Source organism: Hylobates moloch, unplaced genomic scaffold (genome assembly GCF_009828535.3).
Source record: "Hylobates moloch isolate HMO894 unplaced genomic scaffold, HMol_V3 SCAFFOLD_13, whole genome shotgun sequence".
Lineage (NCBI taxonomy): Eukaryota > Metazoa > Chordata > Mammalia > Primates > Hylobatidae > Hylobates > Hylobates moloch.
In genome coordinates, this window is record NW_026652288.1 from 69,546,825 (window position 1) to 69,565,579 (window position 18,755).

At 39.6% G+C, this 18,755-nt stretch overlaps 1 protein-coding gene across 2 annotated transcripts in view; it reads left to right on the forward strand.

The window, feature by feature from the left end:
* ARHGEF26 (Rho guanine nucleotide exchange factor 26) overlaps positions 1-18,755 on the forward strand; it is a 139,749-nt gene that overhangs the window by 63,994 nt on the left and 57,000 nt on the right. For both annotated transcript variants that reach the window (XM_058427093.1, XM_032173897.2), the window contains exons 7-9: positions 7,376-7,528; positions 10,946-11,075; positions 14,307-14,381. In XM_058427093.1, coding sequence (XP_058283076.1) covers positions 7,376-7,528; positions 10,946-11,075; positions 14,307-14,381 — 358 coding nt within the window. The remainder of the gene's footprint in view (positions 1-7,375; positions 7,529-10,945; positions 11,076-14,306; positions 14,382-18,755) is intronic.

The window sequence follows — 18,755 nt, forward strand, 5'->3', positions numbered from 1 at the left end:
CTCTTTGTCTCTCCCTCCCCTGGCCCCCAACACCCCTCTCCTTCTTTGGGATTTGCCAGGTGCCTTGAACTGAAGGTGTCTGTGCAGAGCTAGATTTAAACCTAAGCAGGCTCTGTGTTGTGTGGTATTAAGGCTAAGAAAACCCTTTGATTCAAAGACCCGAAAATACCCGTAGCTTGTGTCTTTTACCTCAGTCTCTGCCATATATCCAGGCTGATCTTAAAGGTTTAACAGGATGATAAGAATTGTTTAACAAAAATTATCCTAGAGATTTTAAGGATCAAACAGTAGCTATCAGAATGGGAATGAGAACTACCAGAGCATTTTTGTTTAGAACTTTTTTTTCCCTCACATCCCAAACCACTTTTAATTTCTTATCCTCTTATTATCAATCCAGAGATAAAATTTCAGAAGAAAAGGCTAAAATAGAATGTGAGAAGACATATAGTCTGCTGAAAAGGAAATCTCTTGAGACCTTTTTACCAGATCAGGATGTAGGTAGGATATTTTCTGATTGAGAAGCAACTGTCCTATATTTGTGTCGAATCAACACATTTCCTATCACTGTTAGTCTCTGGTGAAGGATTCATCAATGAGCTTCATCTTCTTCAGCATTGATTTTGATGTATTGTTAATGGCTGCCTGGAGTGCAAACTCTGCATGTAGGCAGAGTGCCAGACAGTTACTGATGCCTGCCATGGGTTAGTGGCGGTGCGCTTGCCATGCTTTTATTCTCCCTGATCCAGTATGTCAAAAGAAACTGACTTCGACCTTCAGTGTCAATGTGACCACCAAAAAAATTCCAAATAAAGAAACCCCAAATCTCACTTACCGGCAGCAGAATATAAATTCATTTTGGTAGAGTACAGAACGTTCTGTATTAGGAAAGTATTTCCAGCAGCACATACTTTGCTGCCACTTATCTGGAATATTTCTTTGTTTAGTGAAGATATTTTATTATATAACAGCAACTTAGACATGTGAAACCTGCCTGGTATGTTACAAGTCTCCAGCCTAAGTGAATATGACCTTCTCTGGTAGGATGCTGCAGCCATTTAGATTGACAGCTCATTTAAGTGAGGGAGACGTCCAAGAATGATTTCAGTTTGCTTTAGGCAGATGGATATTAATGAAGAAAAAGTATCTTGAAAGGGTGCCATTCTGAGGAGGGCACAGGACAGCGGCATTGATTATAACCAGAGCTCCTTTTTTCCTGTGTTTCCAGAGCTAGAGCGCTGAGTGCTGAGCTGCTTAGCCTCTCTGGCATCCTTCTGAATTGGATAGGGGAGGGGCTGGTCTGGCAGGTTTTTCAGAAAATGCGGCTGGCATTGAAGAAACTCAGATTGGACTGGGTCTCACTTTAGTAATCCTAATTGAAGAATTGTAAAGGCTTGTGCTGGGAGTTTGTGTCTTCATTGGTGGCCCTTCCTGTACCTGGCGCAGTTCTGGGAAGCCAACTTGTGGTCAATTAAATATATGTTGACTTATCAGTGATAAAAGCAAGGAAGAGACTGACCCAATTTGTGGGTATTACTTTCTTAGTAAAATAATAATAGAACAAAATTCTTTTACATGTTTCACCTTTATCATTTTCTATTTAAAACAATAAATTTCATTTGTTTATGTATTCACTTATCAAATATTTGACTGTCTCCTATATTCCAGGTACTATGGCCAAGTCTGGGTGTGTGTGTGTGTGTGTGTGTGTGTGTATATATATACACACACAGAATATATATATATATATATATATACACACACACTATATATATATACACACCCACACTATATATATATATATGTATAGATAGTAGTGAACACAACAGACATGGCCCCATCCTCTAGACCTTGCTAAGAGAAACAGAAGTAAACAAAAATTATAAAAGAATTAATTGCCATCCTAGTAAGTACACTGAAGGAAATATATGAGGGTTTATGAAGTCATAGAACAAGAGAACTTAGCCTATCCCAGCAGGTTCAGGGAAAGCTTCCTGGAAGAGATGAAATTTAATCTGATACATGAAGGATGAGTGGGATTCATGAGGCAAAAAGGGGAACGAGAATAGAAGGGCCAAAATGAATAACCCCCAGAGGGCTTCACAGGGCACCTGTAAACCAATATTTGCTCACACTGTGACAACCAGGACCAGAGCACATTGCTGGCTGTGATTCTCCTGATTATCTTTCTTGGAGGCTGAACCTGATATAGTTGCTGACCCTTCTGTTGTCTGCACATTTTGTCATGGCGTGGATCTTACTGTGAACATATGCACTATGCTGATTTGTGTAATTTATTTGCTGAGACCATTCAACATTAATCTTCTTGGAAAATGATCTTTTTCTTTTTGGTTCCAGCTGCTACTCTTCTTGCTGGATGTCTTAGTTGAGGGTTGGCCAGTAGTAACAGGTGGGCAAGATCAGCTCGCCACTGAGAGCTGAGGCAGCAGGTGTTTTGGTTCAAGCACAGGGTCTGGCTCTGGTTTCAAACTAAGTTGTGACTTAAGCACTCTTTGCCTTGGTTTTCTTATCTATAAAATGGGTATAATGACCATCTCATAAAGCAGGCTCGCTGTTGGTTTTGTTTTTTCCTCAAAAATGTAGTGCCACATTTAAGATCATCACGTAATAAAGCAACCACAAAAGGCCTAAAGAAAATCCCTGCAGTTTTAAAAAATGTTAGAAGAAAGCTTACTAGACCATAAGCAAGCTCCACATCAGGCTCTTTTTTCAAACATGGGTTTTAGATGAATAATCTTGAACCTCCTGGGAGGTTGACCTTATATGTTTGGTAGGACCATTATCTGCACAGCTGAGGAGCTCACCTTGGCAGACTACAATCATTTAAAGCACTCATTTGAAGTATGGGTGTGATTTTGCTTGTGATGGTGAGTTAACAGCCAAACAGGGCTAACTTGTGTTTCTGGTTAGGAGGGAATGTTTCTAGGCAGCTTTTCCTGGTCCACAGAAGGTTTCTCTTTAGTGGTGAGATTGGAAATGCTTTACGGGGAAAAAAAAGATAAAGGTTGTGTAACATGATTGGTTATAAAACATGAACATCTTGGTAATACTACAAAGAGGAAATAAATGGAAGTATTATCCTAGAAAAAAATTCATAGAACTTAAATACGTATTTCCATTAAAAAGTTGTCCTCCCGGTAAGCCAAATTATTTCATTCAAGTTTCATCCAGGGAACCAGAATACTTCTACTTTCGCTTCAGATTTGATTTGATTCACCAGCATTCTTGGTTCCCGAAATCATACCTCATTTTTTAGAAATACTTTCTTGATCTTTTGGTAGCTAGCTCACTTAGTAAAGTATGCAAATTTTCCAAAATACCCAATAGATCGTTTAACATAGAAAGCTTTAAATTATGTCTTAATTATGTCAATGTAAAAATAAAAGATGGGTGGTTTGGTTTATATTGAAGTAAGTAGCATAAACAGATATTTAATTAGTACCTTATTTTTAATATTGTACTTTGGCAAACCTTTTACAGTGATAAATGAAATTTTCCTTTCCATTGGGAAAAGCCAAGTTACTGTTGTTTTTGGTTATATAGTTCCATCCTTCAGGCTGGTAACAGTGTAAGCTAAAGACAAATTGTAAGAGATACCTGCCTCAAGATATTTATATCCTAGAATTATATGATAATGGCCTTATGAATGGTTTCTTCTTTTTTCAATTTTCTTTCTTCTTCTTTTTTTTTTTTTTTTGAGACAGAGTCTCGCTCTGTCACCCAGGCTAGAGTGCAGTGGTGTGATTTTGGCTCACTGCCAGCTCCACCTCCTGGGTTCATGCCATTCTCCTGCCTCAGCCTCCCGAGTAGCTGGGACTACAGGCGTCTGCCACCACGCCCGGCTAATTTTTTGTATTTTTAGTAGAGACGGGGTTTCACTGTGTTAGCCAGGGTGGTCTGGATCTCCTGACCTTGTGATCCGCCCGCCTCAGCCTCCCAAAGTGCTGGGATTACAGGCGTGAGCCACCGTTCCCGGCCTTTCAATTTTCTTTGAACAATTTTCTTTACATTTGCATTAGAAAACAGTTGGAGTTAAATGACAAATATTTCACATTTATATGAAAACCAGCTAGAAATCAAATAGTCTTAACTATATACTACCTAGAATTCCAGTTCCTCTGAATTTTCACAGATGTGTATTTTTAGCTGTCCATTAGACATCTCCAAGGCAAAATTAAGTGGAGCTCTTCCTGCTGCTTCTCCCTCTTCCTAAATCTCTGTTTTCATTAATGGTTTAAGAACCCACTTTATTGACCGGGTGGAAACCTTGACCAGAAATCTCAGCATTTTCCTTGACTTCCCATCTAATGCGTTTCTTGAGTCTATTAATTTTATCTGCAGATTGTTACCCTATGCTGGGTCTTCTTGATTTCCCACTACCAGGCTTTATTGTCAGCTTGCCCAGATTAGCCATCTAACCGGCCTGCTTGCCATCTGTTCCTCCCTACTAGTAATCCATCCTTGCTCTGCTCCAGTTTTCTCAGATTGAGTGATTTATTGGCTTCCACACCTCCAGTGGTTTTTTATTGTTTGCAGATTAATGCTAAACTTCCCAGCACGCAGTATAACCTTTGCAATCAAGCTCAAGCCTGCTCTGCAGTCTTCTTTCTGTGCCCTGGTTCCTCCTGGAGTGGAGTCTATACCTCATCTCCACTGAACTTCCCAGTTTCCCCAACCAGACCCACGTTGCTTCCTCTGCCCGTTGTGCCTCCCCTGCTCCTGTCATGTCATCCTTGGCACTGATGATCCAGCTTACATGTGTCCTCACCTGTGTTTACCATGAGGGTGGTCACTCTGACCTCTGGAGTTTTCTTTGTAGGCCTCTTTATTTTTTTACTCACCATACTTCTGACACCAAATGTGTGATTTTTTTTTTTTTGCTTATACCAACCAACTTTCTAACCCTCGAGACACCAATTGTGTGTCCTACAGTTCCGGTCCTACACTTTAAGTTCCTACATTAACCACCCTGAGTTTGCATCACACTCCACAGGTTTAAGGTTTCAGCCCACAAAACTGCCCTCATTTAAGACGGCAGATGCAAGTATTGGGTCCCCAGGTTACCCACACTTCTCTCCTACTTGGCTACAAAGTTGTGGGGAGATTTCCACAATCCACCCCTCTTTCAGGCCCTGATGATTTGCTAAAATGGCTCACAGAACTCAGGACGGTATTCTACAATTTCTGGTTAATTATATAGGGTACAACTCAAGAACAGCCATGTACAAGGATTGTTATAGGGCAAGGCTGGAGGGGGTGCAGGTACTACAGACCACCTAGTCCCTCTCAAGGCCTGCTACCCTCCCAGAACCTCAAGGTGTTCATCGTCCCTCCCTAACCCCATCAGTTAAGGGTTACTGTGGAGGCTCCATTACATAGGCATGATTGATTAAATCATTGTTCCTTGGCAATTGAACTCAAACTCTTCTCTTCTTATGAGTGGAGGTAGGCGGGCATGGCTGAAAGTTCCAACCCTGCAATCACGCCTTGGTCTTTCCGGCATGCTGAGAGCCATGCTGAAGCTATCTAAGGGTCCCCAGCTACCAGTCATCTCACTGGCATACAAAAGACACTCCTATCACTGTGGAGATTCCAGGTATTTCAAGGAGCTGTGTTCCAAGAACCAAGGATGAAGATCAAATACTTACTATTTTATTATACCACACCTGTGTTATAGATCCTGTATTGTAATTGGCCTCCCATCAGCCACTTCACTGTGAGTGTTGGGAGGGAAAGGATCATTTCTTACTAAATTTTGTTTAGTGAACTAACCTCTCCTTGGCATATAATTCAGCTTCTTCTGTTTTGGTTCAGGTATTATGCTACCGTTTCTCTACACACATTTACACACACACCCATACACATACTATTGCACAGAGTCAGTGTGGTTAAAATTCCACCGATAGGAATATACCCCAGAGACTTGAAAACAGACACACGAGTAGATATTTGTATGCAAATGTTCATAGCAGCATTATTCCAGGTAGCCAAAAACTAGAAACTACTCAAGTCTCCATCAGCAGATGAAAGGATAAACAATTGCTATCTATAGGACATATATAATGATATATATCATATGTGTGTATTATAGATATATACACTTGTATGTGTATATCTATTTAGGTGACCCTAAATTGCTATCTATTTATACACTAAATCTGGTAACCCTGGCCGGGTGCAGTGGCTCACGCCTGTAATCCCAACACTTCAGGAAGCCAAGGTGGGTAGAATCAGTTGAGGTCAGGAGTTTGAGACCAGCCTGGCCAATATGGTGAAACCCCGTCTCTACTAAAAAACACAAAAATTAGCCAGGCCTGGTGGCACTTGCCTGTAATCCCAGCGACTCAGGAGGCTGAGGCAGGAGAATCACTTGATCCTGGGAGGCAGAGGTTGCAGTGAGGTGAGATAATACCAGTGCACTCCAGCCTGGGTGACAGAGTGAGGCCCTCTCTCAGAAGAAAGAAAGAAAGAAAAAAAGAAAGAGAGAGAGAGAGAAAGGGAGGGAGGGGGGATTTAAATACCATGTATATTATCAGATTTAAAATAATGTGATTGTTTTTATTTTGAGAAAAAAAAACATATAGTGTTAGATTTATTTCAGACTTTTTTTTTTTGAGCCGGAGACTCTGTTGCCAGGCTGGAGTCCAGTGGCGTGATCTCGGCTCACTGCAACCTCCGCCTCTTGCCTCAGCCTCCTGAGTAGCTGGGACTACAGCTGCGTGCCACCACACCTGGCTGATTTTTGTATTTTTAGGAGAGACGGCGTTTCACCATGTTGGCCAGGATGGTCTCCATCCCTTCAACTCGTGATCCACCCACCTCGACCTCCCGGAGTGCTGGGATTACAGGTGTGAGCCACCACACCTGGCCTCAGACTTATTTTTTAAGCACTTATTTAGGTGTTTTGCTCATGTACTTTTTAATACAATAAAATATATAAGCATTCACTCCCCTTCCCATAAAGAATTCTTGAAAAATAGTGAAATATGTTTAGTTTAAAGTACCTGAAGGCAGAGCAAATCAATGTTTGAAGCCAAACACTTGAAGCAGTAACTTGATTTTTTTTTTTTTTTTTGGTTTTGTCTTGTCTGGAACTCCTGGCCTCAAGTGATCTTCCTGCCTCAGCCTCCCAAAGTGCTGGGATTATAGGTGTGAGCCACAATGCTCATCCTCAAGGAGGTGTTCATATGATAGACTTAAACTTAGATAAAATTTTTATAGTTTTTAAAAATAGTTTTTAGTTGGTACTGTGTACTGTTGAATTTTCAAACCACAATAACATTACATGAGGCTAATCTGTTACCTGTTAGAGTGTATGAAAGAAGTGTAAATTTTTTTTCCCTCTTTGGTTTTTCAGGTTCTTTATAGAGTTGGAAGCAAGACATCAGAATAATATCTTCATAGATGACATAAGTGACATTGTGGAAAAACACACAGCATCCACATTTGACCCATATGTGAAATACTGCACAAATGAAGTCTACCAACAACGAACACTACAAAAATTGTTGTAAGCAATGTTGAATGCTACAGTTTTAATCGTCTAACCTAGTTTTAATTAGGCCACATTGACTGAAATTAATTATCTTTTGAATTATATTTAGAAATGCCTCCTGATAGGCTATTTCCCAGAGGAGAAATGTTTAAGAGCATTACTTTTAGGGTGAGGGTGTTTAAGTAGAAAAATCTAGTGTGTAGAGAATTTTCTGTATTATGAAATTATAGTTTGTTATTGATGTTGTCCTTGTTTATTGTTTCTTTGTTTTTAATTGTTGCAAGAAATAGAGGCGGTCCTCACTCTAAACCCGTGGTTTTCTAAGCTTTTACTGGCAATTAAGTGGTTTTCCTGCGGCCTAGAGGGGATTCTTGAGTAGACTGAGCTACAAGCTAAGATTCAGGATTTTCTCTACTATTCTGATCTCCCTCCATTCAATTGACAATGATAATAAATTGTCCATAAAAATTGCTGATTATTCCCCACCTTGGGTAGTTAGGGTTGAGGAGAGGAGGGAAGTTCTGAAGGAAAGCAATAGAAAAAAATAATGTTCTTGAAGATTTCAGTTATGCAGCAAAAGAGTCAAGCATTAGATTTCCTGCCACATCTTTTCTTTTTGTCCTTTTTAGGTTACTGAGAGTTTTGATGTGATACATCTGCCATCTGTGTCCTTAAAAGAGTCACCAATTGTTCAGTGATGCCTATATGTATTTTAAAGGGTCATGTTTATCACAAGTAGCTGTTTTACAGCACAGTTGTGCACTGCTGTAAACCCAGTTTAATGGCTGTTATCATTCTCACCCCCTCCTGTGAGTTGTGGCATTTATGACCATAGCATGGAGCTTCGGTCAACTTCTGTGCAATATGTGAGATCCCTTGGAGGAGTAGGGGTTGAAGATGACTAACTTATGGCTGCTTGGAGAAATAGTCAAAGCCTCTAAGCTGGTGAGAAGGGCTGATGATGGCCCCCTGTTTCCTCTACATCTTCATGACATTTTCATATAGCCGGGGTGGAGAACACACAGCTGCCAACCCCAAATGAGGTTTTTAGTATAAAGCAGGGTTTGTTCGCACAATTGACATTTTGGACTGGATAAGTCTTTGTGGTGGGCTGTCCTATGCATTGTAAGATGCTTAAGGGCATTCCTGGCTTCCATCTGCTAGATGCCAAGAATCTCCCCAGACATTGCAGAAGGTCCCCTGAGGGTAAAACCACACCCCTCACTTCCTCACTCCACCACGCCCTGGTGGGAACCGCTGCTATAGGGACAGAGGTTCTCTGTAACTGTTAGAGAATGCAAGTTCATGTCTGAAAACAAAGCCTTGAATTAGAGATAAATTTGGGTTTCGTTTTGTTTTGCAGGATTTAAAAAATGTCACTAGGTACTGCTATACATCATGTGACTCTTTAAGGTTTTGTCTAAATTAGCTTAATGATAACATCATCAGCACTTTCACATGGCAATTAGTAGTTGTGTTTTCAGGGGATTTGTTGCAGTTTATGTGATTTTTTTTTTTTTTTTTTGAGATGGAGTCTCCCTCTGTTGCCCAGGCTGGAGTGCAGTGGCGCAATCTCAGGTCGCCGCAACTTCTGCATCCCAGGTTCAAGCAATTCTCCTGCCTCAGCCTCCCAAGTAGCTGGGACTACAAGTGCGTGCCACCACACCCGGCTAATTTTTTGTATTTTTAATAGAGACCTGGTTTCACCGTGTTAGCCAGGATGGTCTTGATCTCCTGACCTCGTGATCCACCTGTCTCTGCCTCCCAAAGTGTTAGGATTACAGGTGTAAGCCACTGCTCCCGGCCTGCAGTTGATGTGAATTTAAGGTTAGAGCAGTGGCTTTCAATTCTAGCTGCATGTTACAAATGCGTTGGGGCCTGAAAATGAGCAAATATACACTGTCCAGAGTCCATCCCAGACTATTTAATCAGAACTTTTGGAAGGTGAGGGAGGGGACTGGGACCTGAGTTATTTAAATATACAACTAATTTAGAGTTTGTTTTTTTTTTTTTAACTTTCTAAAGTTAAAGGAAACTTAAAATTTCTCAATTAGAGAAAATGGAAATGAAATGTTTCTGTATAATTTCTTTTCATTTGCTATTCTCGCATTCTCCCCCTCCCTGCTTTTAGTAGCAGCCTTGAACGAGATTATTTAATTTTCAAAATAACATTTAAAAAAAAAAAATGACTGCTATTGTCACTATCCTGCTTCCTTCTCCCATCATGGGAGTACAATATCTGTCTACCTCCTACCCTCCTTGCCTTGGAAAATGGCAGTGGAACTCTACAGAGCTCTTCATGGGATGAAGTGAGGTAAGAGAGCAAGAGATGGGGGGACAAGAGTGTCAGATTTAACATTAGAAAACTTAGGTTTGAGGCCAGGCACAGTGGCTCACACCTGTAATCCCACCACTTGGGAGGCCGAGGCAGGTGGATTACTTGAGGCCAAGAGTTCGAGACTACCCTGGCCAACATGATGAAACCTTGTCTTTACTAAAGATACAAAAATTAGCTGGGCGTCGTGGTGCACACCTGTAATCCCAGCTACTTGTGAGGCTGAGGCATAGAATCGCTTGAACCTGGGAGGCAGAGGCTGCAGTGAGCCGAGATCGTGCCATTGCACTCCAGCCTGGGTGATAGAGCAAGACTCCATCTCAAAAAAAAATAAAAACAAACCAACCTGGGTTTGACTTCTGTCTTTGGCAGTTACTAAGTCATATTTACTTGGTGAGGTAGGGACCTTTCTGCATTCCTTTTTCTTACTGGAATCCCTATCTGGCCTTCCTTAAAAGTTATGTAGGTGGTTCCACATGAAAGAATGTATGTCACAGTATCTCGCTAAGTTTCATTAAAATGTTATAGCAGCATTAATACTTTTCTTGCATTAACAGGAGAAAGAGGAATATTTTGACTGATGTGATCAAAAGGTTTTCTGTCTCAGAAAGAGGATCTTTGTGGCCTAAAGCCTCTGAAGTCCAGTCTAACTGTTAATTTCTTATATCATTGTCTAGGGCTGGAGAAGTGGCTTAAAACATATTATTTATGATCTTACTAATGATATATGTTTATAGATGATCGGATATAAGACCTAGTCTGTATACTGATTTATGACCCATATATTCACCATTATGATACCACGGCTTCTTCATTTGCTTACCTTCCACTTGTATAAATTTCTAGCTCATACATGTTTTGCCTTATTGTTAATACTGTTATGTGAAATCCACATCTTATTATATTCAGCCTTGAATATAAAAGGCAGACAAGCCATTCGTATTTGCGGTGTAATTATGTGCTTATGATATTTTCATATAGTTTAAAATAGTTGATGCTATGTGGCTTTATCACAGTATTTTATAATACATTTTTACTTGCTGCTTAATTTGAGGAGGAAATATTTTGAAGTTTCTCTTTTCTTTGTTTTCCCTCAGAGCTACCAATCCATCCTTTAAGGAAGTATTGTCAAGGATTGAGTCCCATGAAGACTGTAGGAACTTACCCATGATCTCTTTTCTCATTCTCCCCATGCAGAGGGTGACCCGCCTTCCCCTGCTGATGGATGTAAGACATGACGGTGGCTTTTTCCTCTGTGGATAGCTGTGCTTCTCTAAATCTGATTTAGAAAATTATTATTATTCCACTTAAATTGATGCATATTTAAAGGTCTAAAAATCCCCCAATTAAGTGAGAAGGTGTTGTTTGTTCAGAAAGTCTCACCTGTATCTGATATCTCTGGAAATTATCTTTCATTTAGACTTCTGTGGTCATTCTGAAGAATTGGATCTCATCACCCACTTACTCAGCATTTTTTGAAATAGGAAAAGTTGTGGCTTCTTTATGTCAGGAGGCCTGGATTCCAATTCCAGCTAAGCCATTAGGCGTGTGACCTTGAGCAACTCAGTCTCTTTGGGCCTGATTCCTCAGACTGATCACTGAGATCCCTTCATCTATAATGTTCCAAGGTACCCTGGGGTTTCCATTTCATACAGGAATGAGAGTCTCTTCAGCACGACAAGGCATAGTACTGCCTGTATTATGCATTGTGCGAAGTGAGTGAGGAAAGCCCAGCTTCCTTCTTGTGTTAGGCAGCATTCATGAAGAAAACAAGTGTTTGACTTTGAATCATGGCAAGACATGACTGGGAAAAGTGAGTAGAGTCTGCCTAGTAGTACATGCAGCTGGAAAGACAGGTAGGCTATGGGCAGGAGAGCCTGCCACTGGCTGCACTGGAGCTGCTAGGGCAGCAAAGGAGAAAAGTGGGGTGGCTCGACACAGGTGCCATTCTAGCAGTAGACCACAGAGTGTCTTTTTGATCTAATTAGAAAATATTTTGTTACAATCCTACTTTAAAATTGGATCATAATGTTGATATAAGGTCAACTTTTTACATACCTGATTTTGACTAATCAAAACAAAGTAAAATATGTATTAAAAATTATGATTAAGGTTGCAAAGTAAATTTCACATTCTATATCCCATTGTAAATTCTGAAATATATTCTTTAAAAATGCTGAAATTTTGAAATGGGTAAAAGCATGGGATCATGAGCATTTAGCTGACTGCTGCAGTTTTGGAGAGGTTTTGTCAGATATTTCAGGATTCATGGCACCTTGTGCTCCTCAAGTTCACCTTGATCTACTGCCTTTACACCTTCTCTACCCATCACCTGTAATTCAGGAACTTCCCCCCTGTGTACATATTGGGAAGCTTGCAGTTTTGAACATTTCACTTTCTGACTTTTTTTTGAGATCAGCATTTATCATGTTTAAAGATAGAATGCAGCTAAGTTATCAAAATCGAATTTTTGCTTAAGAAGGAGACTTTGGTCCATATAAGGAAATATTATTTCAAACATGACTATTTTTTTAAACAAAAAGTGAATGCCTTGTAAATACAACATTTCTTGTAATATTAGACTTTTGAATTTTCAGGGTTTTCTTCTTCTGAAAATGCATTTTATTCCCCTTTGAGAATTGAAATAAAAGAACGAAAATAAATAAAATGCATTTTAAACATGTTTTCCAGATTTTATATATGCTGTGATGGCCAAGACTTTTATATCCTCTTTAAATTTGAGAAAATTACTTGTATAGAATGGGACTCTAAAATCTAACACATTATGTTATACAGTGTTGGAGATTCATGCCATGATTGCTCAGTAGGCTTTAAACTTTTTTTAAGCCACAGACCCCCCCTTGAGATTCTGAGTAAAGCTATAGCTTTTCTTCCCAGAGAATATGTGTATGTACAAAATTTTACATAAAATATCAATATATGGAGTCCAGCTAAGGATGCCTGCTCTCTCAGGGACATAAACCAGTATTTTTCATGGTGCTTTCATACCCATTAGTGGGCCATAAAACTGATTTTTGAATTATGAGCATATGTACACTGCTCATAAAGTGGTTAAATATTGTTTCATAAAATCCTGGTTCATTTATGTGTGCATGTGTGCTGGTTGCAGCGTAAAAGTATTTCTTGCAGGGGATCATAGTAAAAAAATATAAGAACCTCCAGAGATGGTGCACTCTGTGTTTCTCACATAGCACATAGTTAAAAATCTTGATACCTGACTTTCAGATGTCTTGGCTTGGTGCTTCTGTACATTTAAGGGACCGGTGACTTGCTAGTAGCCAACTACTTTCTACCTCTGCCTGATGCCTATTGCTCTAATCTGTTTCTCATGTGTGGAAATCTGGCCATTTAGGCAGAATGTAAATGTACTTAAAATAGTGTCTCTTCAGTTTTACCTCCTTTGGAAATTCAGTAAAGCTTGTTAATTGAAATAAACACTTTCAGTAATTAGAGTGGTTCCCTGGGCTTTGAATGTGTGTGTATAGCTTTAAAGTTATGTGTAATTAAATTTACCATGAATTGACCCTGTTTGACCTGATTTTACTATCACAAATGAAATTTCTCAGTATAAATATATCAACAGAAAACCTAGCAGGCTTTTTTTCCCTTGCTGGTTTTTTTTTTTTTTTTTTTTTTTGGTGGTTTGTTTTTTCTTTGAGCTGCTGTCACCCAGGAGTGCAATGGTGCGATCTCGGCTCACTGCAACCTCCACCTCCCAGGCTCAAGTGACCCTCCCACCTTAGCTTCCTGAGTAGCTGGGACCACAGGTGCACACCACCATGCCTGGCTAATTTTTTTTTAGTATTTTTGTAGAGATGGGGTTTTTCCATGTTGCCCTGGCTCCTGGACTCAAGCATTCTGTCTGCCTTGGCCTCCCAAAGTACTGGGATTACAGACGTGAGCCACTGTGCCCGGCTGTTCTTTTTATTCAAAATGTATCATCTATAAATATAATTGCCTCTAATAATAATGATTATAATGGTGATAATTAAAGTAACTCTTATTTATTGAGGGCATACCGTATGCCAGGCACTCATAAAGAACTTTACATAAATTATCATTAACACTTCTAACAACCTTGTGATGTAGCTGACATCACCCCAGTTTTACAGATGAGGAAAGAGAGGCTTATAAAGATAGAGTTGATGACTTGCTTAAGGTTGGATAACTAGTAAGGGGCAGACCTGGGATTTGAAACTAGGGTTACCCACTTCTGAATTCTATCTTCTTACTTAACCATTCTCCGGATGGACTTGGATCCTGTGTTTAAAGATTATTTCCTGGTTTTTAAATTGGATTTTAATATTATCCTCATACTGATCCATAATATCGTGTTTGGCATTGTTTGCTATGAGTAAAAGGATATGGCTGGACATTGTTTTTATTTTACTTAACAAAATAGATCAATAAATTTTGTTCACTTTTATTTTATTACAGACTATCTGTCAAAAAACACCTAAGGACTCTCCGAAGTATGAAGTCTGCAAAAGAGCCTTGAAGGAAGTTAGCAAGGTAACTGTTGGGTGACAGTTTATTTGTAAGACAGGAAACCATTCAGTTACCTCTGACACAAAGTGTGTCTTGGCTTGATGCTGAAAACTAGTAGAGTCTCACGGCCGTTTGTACAGCGTTCTTTAGGTAGTTGCAAAACAAAATAATATTTGCTATACTCAAGTGAAATTGGTATTTTTACGGTTTCAGACAGTTTTGCTTTAAGGGCCTACAGATACCTCATTTTCTTTTGGTGGCTGAATAGCTGTTTATTCATTTCTCGTTCAGTAAATGCTTATTGAGTATCAACCACCGTGCCAAGAATGATGCCAGTTCTTGGAAATGCAGTGATGAGTGAGACACGTGTAGTCACTGTGCTCGTGGAATGTGCAGTGGAAAGAGGAGGGCAGACATTAAATAGAGTTACAATGAAGGGTGGTGGGTGACGTGATAGGGAAGTCCACAGTGGTGTCTAAGCTGAGACCTAACACAGGAGTGGCTGTGAGCCCAGGATTGGGGGAAGAGAGTGTCTCAGGTATGTGTAGAGATCCAAAGGCAAGAAAATACTGGAGATTTTGAAGAACTGGGATGTTCTCCATGTGGCTAGGACGCAATCAGAGTCAGCACTGGGGAACCAGCTGTGTGGGGCCTTGTTATACATGCTAGGCTGTTGGGGACCTGATCTTAAGATGATGTAGAGGCTAAATTCATGTATTATGAAGATGATAGTGGTGATGGGGCCAGTTCTGAGGCCAGTGATAGTTGATTAGGCAAGGGATGGCAGTGGCCCCTATTGACATGATGGTAAGGTGGTGAGAAGTCTACCTGTATACTGGGGAGGCAGGCTTGGAAACTGATTGGGTGAGCACATTTCAGGACAGAAGTCAAGGAATATTGTCTCTGGCTTGGGCAGCAAGGTGGATGCTCTTCTTCATCTTCAATAGAAACATAGGGAGAGTGGATAAGTTCCATTTGGGTCGTGTTGTCATTGAGATTCCTATAGAACATCCAAGTTGGCTAAATAAACAAGTCAGAAGCTCAGAGAGGAGACCTGAACTGGAGACATGGATTTGGGAATCATCAGCGTATGGACAATACTTGCAGCTGGGAGAGTGGATGAGGTTACTTAGGGAGACTGTATGGAATGAGAAGGGCAGTGAGCCTGAGGAATGACCATGAGGAATGCTAGCATTCATAGTCTTATTTAGGGAAAATGAGCCAGCGGAGGAAACTAAAAAAAAATGAACAAAACAAAGTGAAACATACCAGAGAAGAAGAAGGAAAACTGTAATAGCTTGGCAAATGGCAGATAATTCGGTGGTTAACTCTGTTGAATGCTCCTGAAAGATAAAGTGAGATAATGATTGAAGTTATCCTTGGGTTTATCATCAGGTAGGTTGTATACTGGGGTTGGGGGGCGGGGGTAGGGAACCTGAGCTGAGTGTATCCAGAACTGAGAGGGAGGTGTGAATATGCAGCCAGCCAGCAGTGGTAGCTAACTGTCTAAATTCGGGGAGTAGAAAGAGAAAGAGCTGTAGCTGAAAGGGAAGTGAGAGAGGGTCTTCCTTAGTATATTTGTTTAAAGATTAGAGAAATGTAGGTAGGGTTAGCTACTGATAGAAATATCTAGCTGAGAGGAAGCAATAGAAGGTGTAGGTGTCACTGAGGATACTGTATGAGGTTGGCACGGAGGAGCAAAGATAATGGTAGCATCAGAAGCTTCCTAAATGTCTCCAGTTACATAGCCCTTTATGAATTGGGTATGGCTTTGTACCACTTTACTGTGAAGTACTGTTTCTTTTAGTCAGCTTTACATCGAGTCACCATTTTACTTATCCTCATCGTTGCCAATAATATTTACAAAGTCATGGGTTTTATTGTTTATTTTTCTAACATACATTTTTGTAGTAAAAGTAAGTGTATCTGTGAGCCACTTAAATTCATCTCTTCATCCCATCAGTGGTCTGCACACCTATTTTGGGAACAATAAGTAAAGAAAGCCTGACAAGTAAGAAGTTACATAAGGTACTACTGCCAGTGGTGCTTCCTCCAAGACCTCAAGTCCTGTGCTGCTTTCCTAGAGGAGGAATTGGGGAGGGAAACGGGGGAAGGTTTTTAGGAGAAACTACTAGAGAAGTTCTAGTCTTGGACATAAATGAGATTTTGACAAATTTTGCCTGGTTGTTACTAAGAAATTGAAAAAAAAAGAATTTGCACAGAGAGAAAAATAGGAAGGTACTAGTAATTGGTTGTTGAATTAAACCTGGAATGTTGCTTAATTTTTTTCAGGAATTTTACATCTCAGTTACAGTAGATTACTACATTCCTTCAGGCATCTCTTGTTAACTTGATTTCGTGCTGATACTTTCAGGAAAGGCTGACAAAAATGTAATAGACCAGTGAGTTGCTTTACCTTGATACTATAAGTATACAAAAGGCTATCATGTGAAGAGATGTCATTCCAGTGACTTGCTTTCTCTGAAGGGCGTCATTCCTTTCTCTCTATTGAGCATGAATCATGAATATTAGAATTATTCCTTCAGTCTCCCAGTGTTATAGGGAAACTGAAATCGTTAATAAAGTCAGCTCAATAATTAATCTTTTTTATTTGTAAAGGTTACTGATGAGGTTTTATAGATCTGGGAAAACAATATGAATATTTTCAGCAGAAAGAGTATGCACAGAGAGCATTTATGGTTTAGAATGAAAATGTAGAACTACACTTGTTTGCTTTATCTAAAATCAGAGAAATTGGGAGTTCCCAATATTTTATTTTAGAGAGTTAAATTTGGTATGTTGAGGCCCAAGGTTTAGAACCAGATGCTGCCTTAATCTCTTGGGTAAGTCTCTCTAGGTAGTTACTCATTCTTGGAAAAGAAGAGTCATACCTTTTTGGTAGTTAAAATAATGCAGTTTATTTGCAAGATGTGAATAATACTTCGCTGAAATTGCTCATGCATGTTGCCGAAAAGACTGTGACAATTTCTTTAATTTAGGGCCTTGGAAAGACTTACTGACCTAATCAAACAACTCAGAAACAGGAACAAAATGAAAAATGTGCTTACCTCCTGATTTTCTGTTAACATGCTGGGGGGAGAAATTCTAGGGAATCTGATAATTTCCATAGGAATCTGGTAATTCAGCTCATCTAGAGTGACGTGTACCATGTAAGGAGTGGTGATCAAGAGATGGTCTTATGCCAAATGAATCTTCCCTATTATTTCCTTCTGTTTACTCTCCCATGGAAAGAGAATGTCTGCTTTAACTCTGACCTCATCAAAATTCTGTTTAGAGTTGGAGATAGTGTTACATTATGAGCTTTTCTCCCAGAGGCAAAATAGTCAAGCTCTATTTAATCTTTTCCTATAACGTATTGCTTCAGCCATTTACAAAGAAGTACATATGTATGACAGACGGCCAACAAACATGTGAAAAAATGCTCAGCATCACTAACTATAAATGCAAATTAAAACCATGATGAGGTACCACCTTACTCCTCCAAAAGTGGCCATAATTTAAAAATAAAAAATAGTAGATGTTGGCATGGATGTGGTGAAAAGGAAACACTTTTACCCTGATGTCGGGAATGTAAACTAGTACAACCAGTATGGAAAACAGTAAAGAACTAAAAGTAGAGCTACCATTCAATCCAGCAATCCCACTACTGAGTATCTACCCAAAGGAAAAGAAGTCATTATGTGAAAAAGACACTTGCACACTCATGTTTTTATAGCAGCACAATTTGCACTTGCAAAAATATGGAACTAATCCAAATGTCCATCAACCAATGAATGGGTAAAGGAAATGTGGCATATATACACCATGGAATACTACTCAACTGTAAGAAGAAACAAAATAATGGCATTTGCAGCAACTTGGATGGAGTTGGAGACCATTATTCTAAGTGAAGTAACTCAGGAATGGAAAACCAAGTATCATGTGTTCTGACTTATAAGTGGGAGCTAAGCTATGAGGATGCAAAGGCATAAGAATGATATTATGGACTTTGGGGACCTGGGGAGAAGGGGGAAGGGGGCGTGGGATAAAGGAGTACACTATTGGGCACAGTGTACACTGCTCAGGTGATGGGTACACCAAAATCTCATAAATCACCGCTAAAGAACTTCTCCATGGAATTAAGAACTACCTGCTCCCTGAAAAGTATTGAAATAAATTTTTTATAGATAAGTAGATATAAAAGTATTTTTATTATTTTATTAGTTTTGTGGGTACATAGTAGGTACATATATTTATGAGGTACATGAGATGTTTTGATATAGGCATGCAGTGTGAAATAAGCACATCATGGAGAATAGGGTATCCATCCCCTCAAGCGTTTATCTTTTGAGTTAAAAATAATTCAGTTAAACTCTTTATTTTAAAATGTAGGGGGTT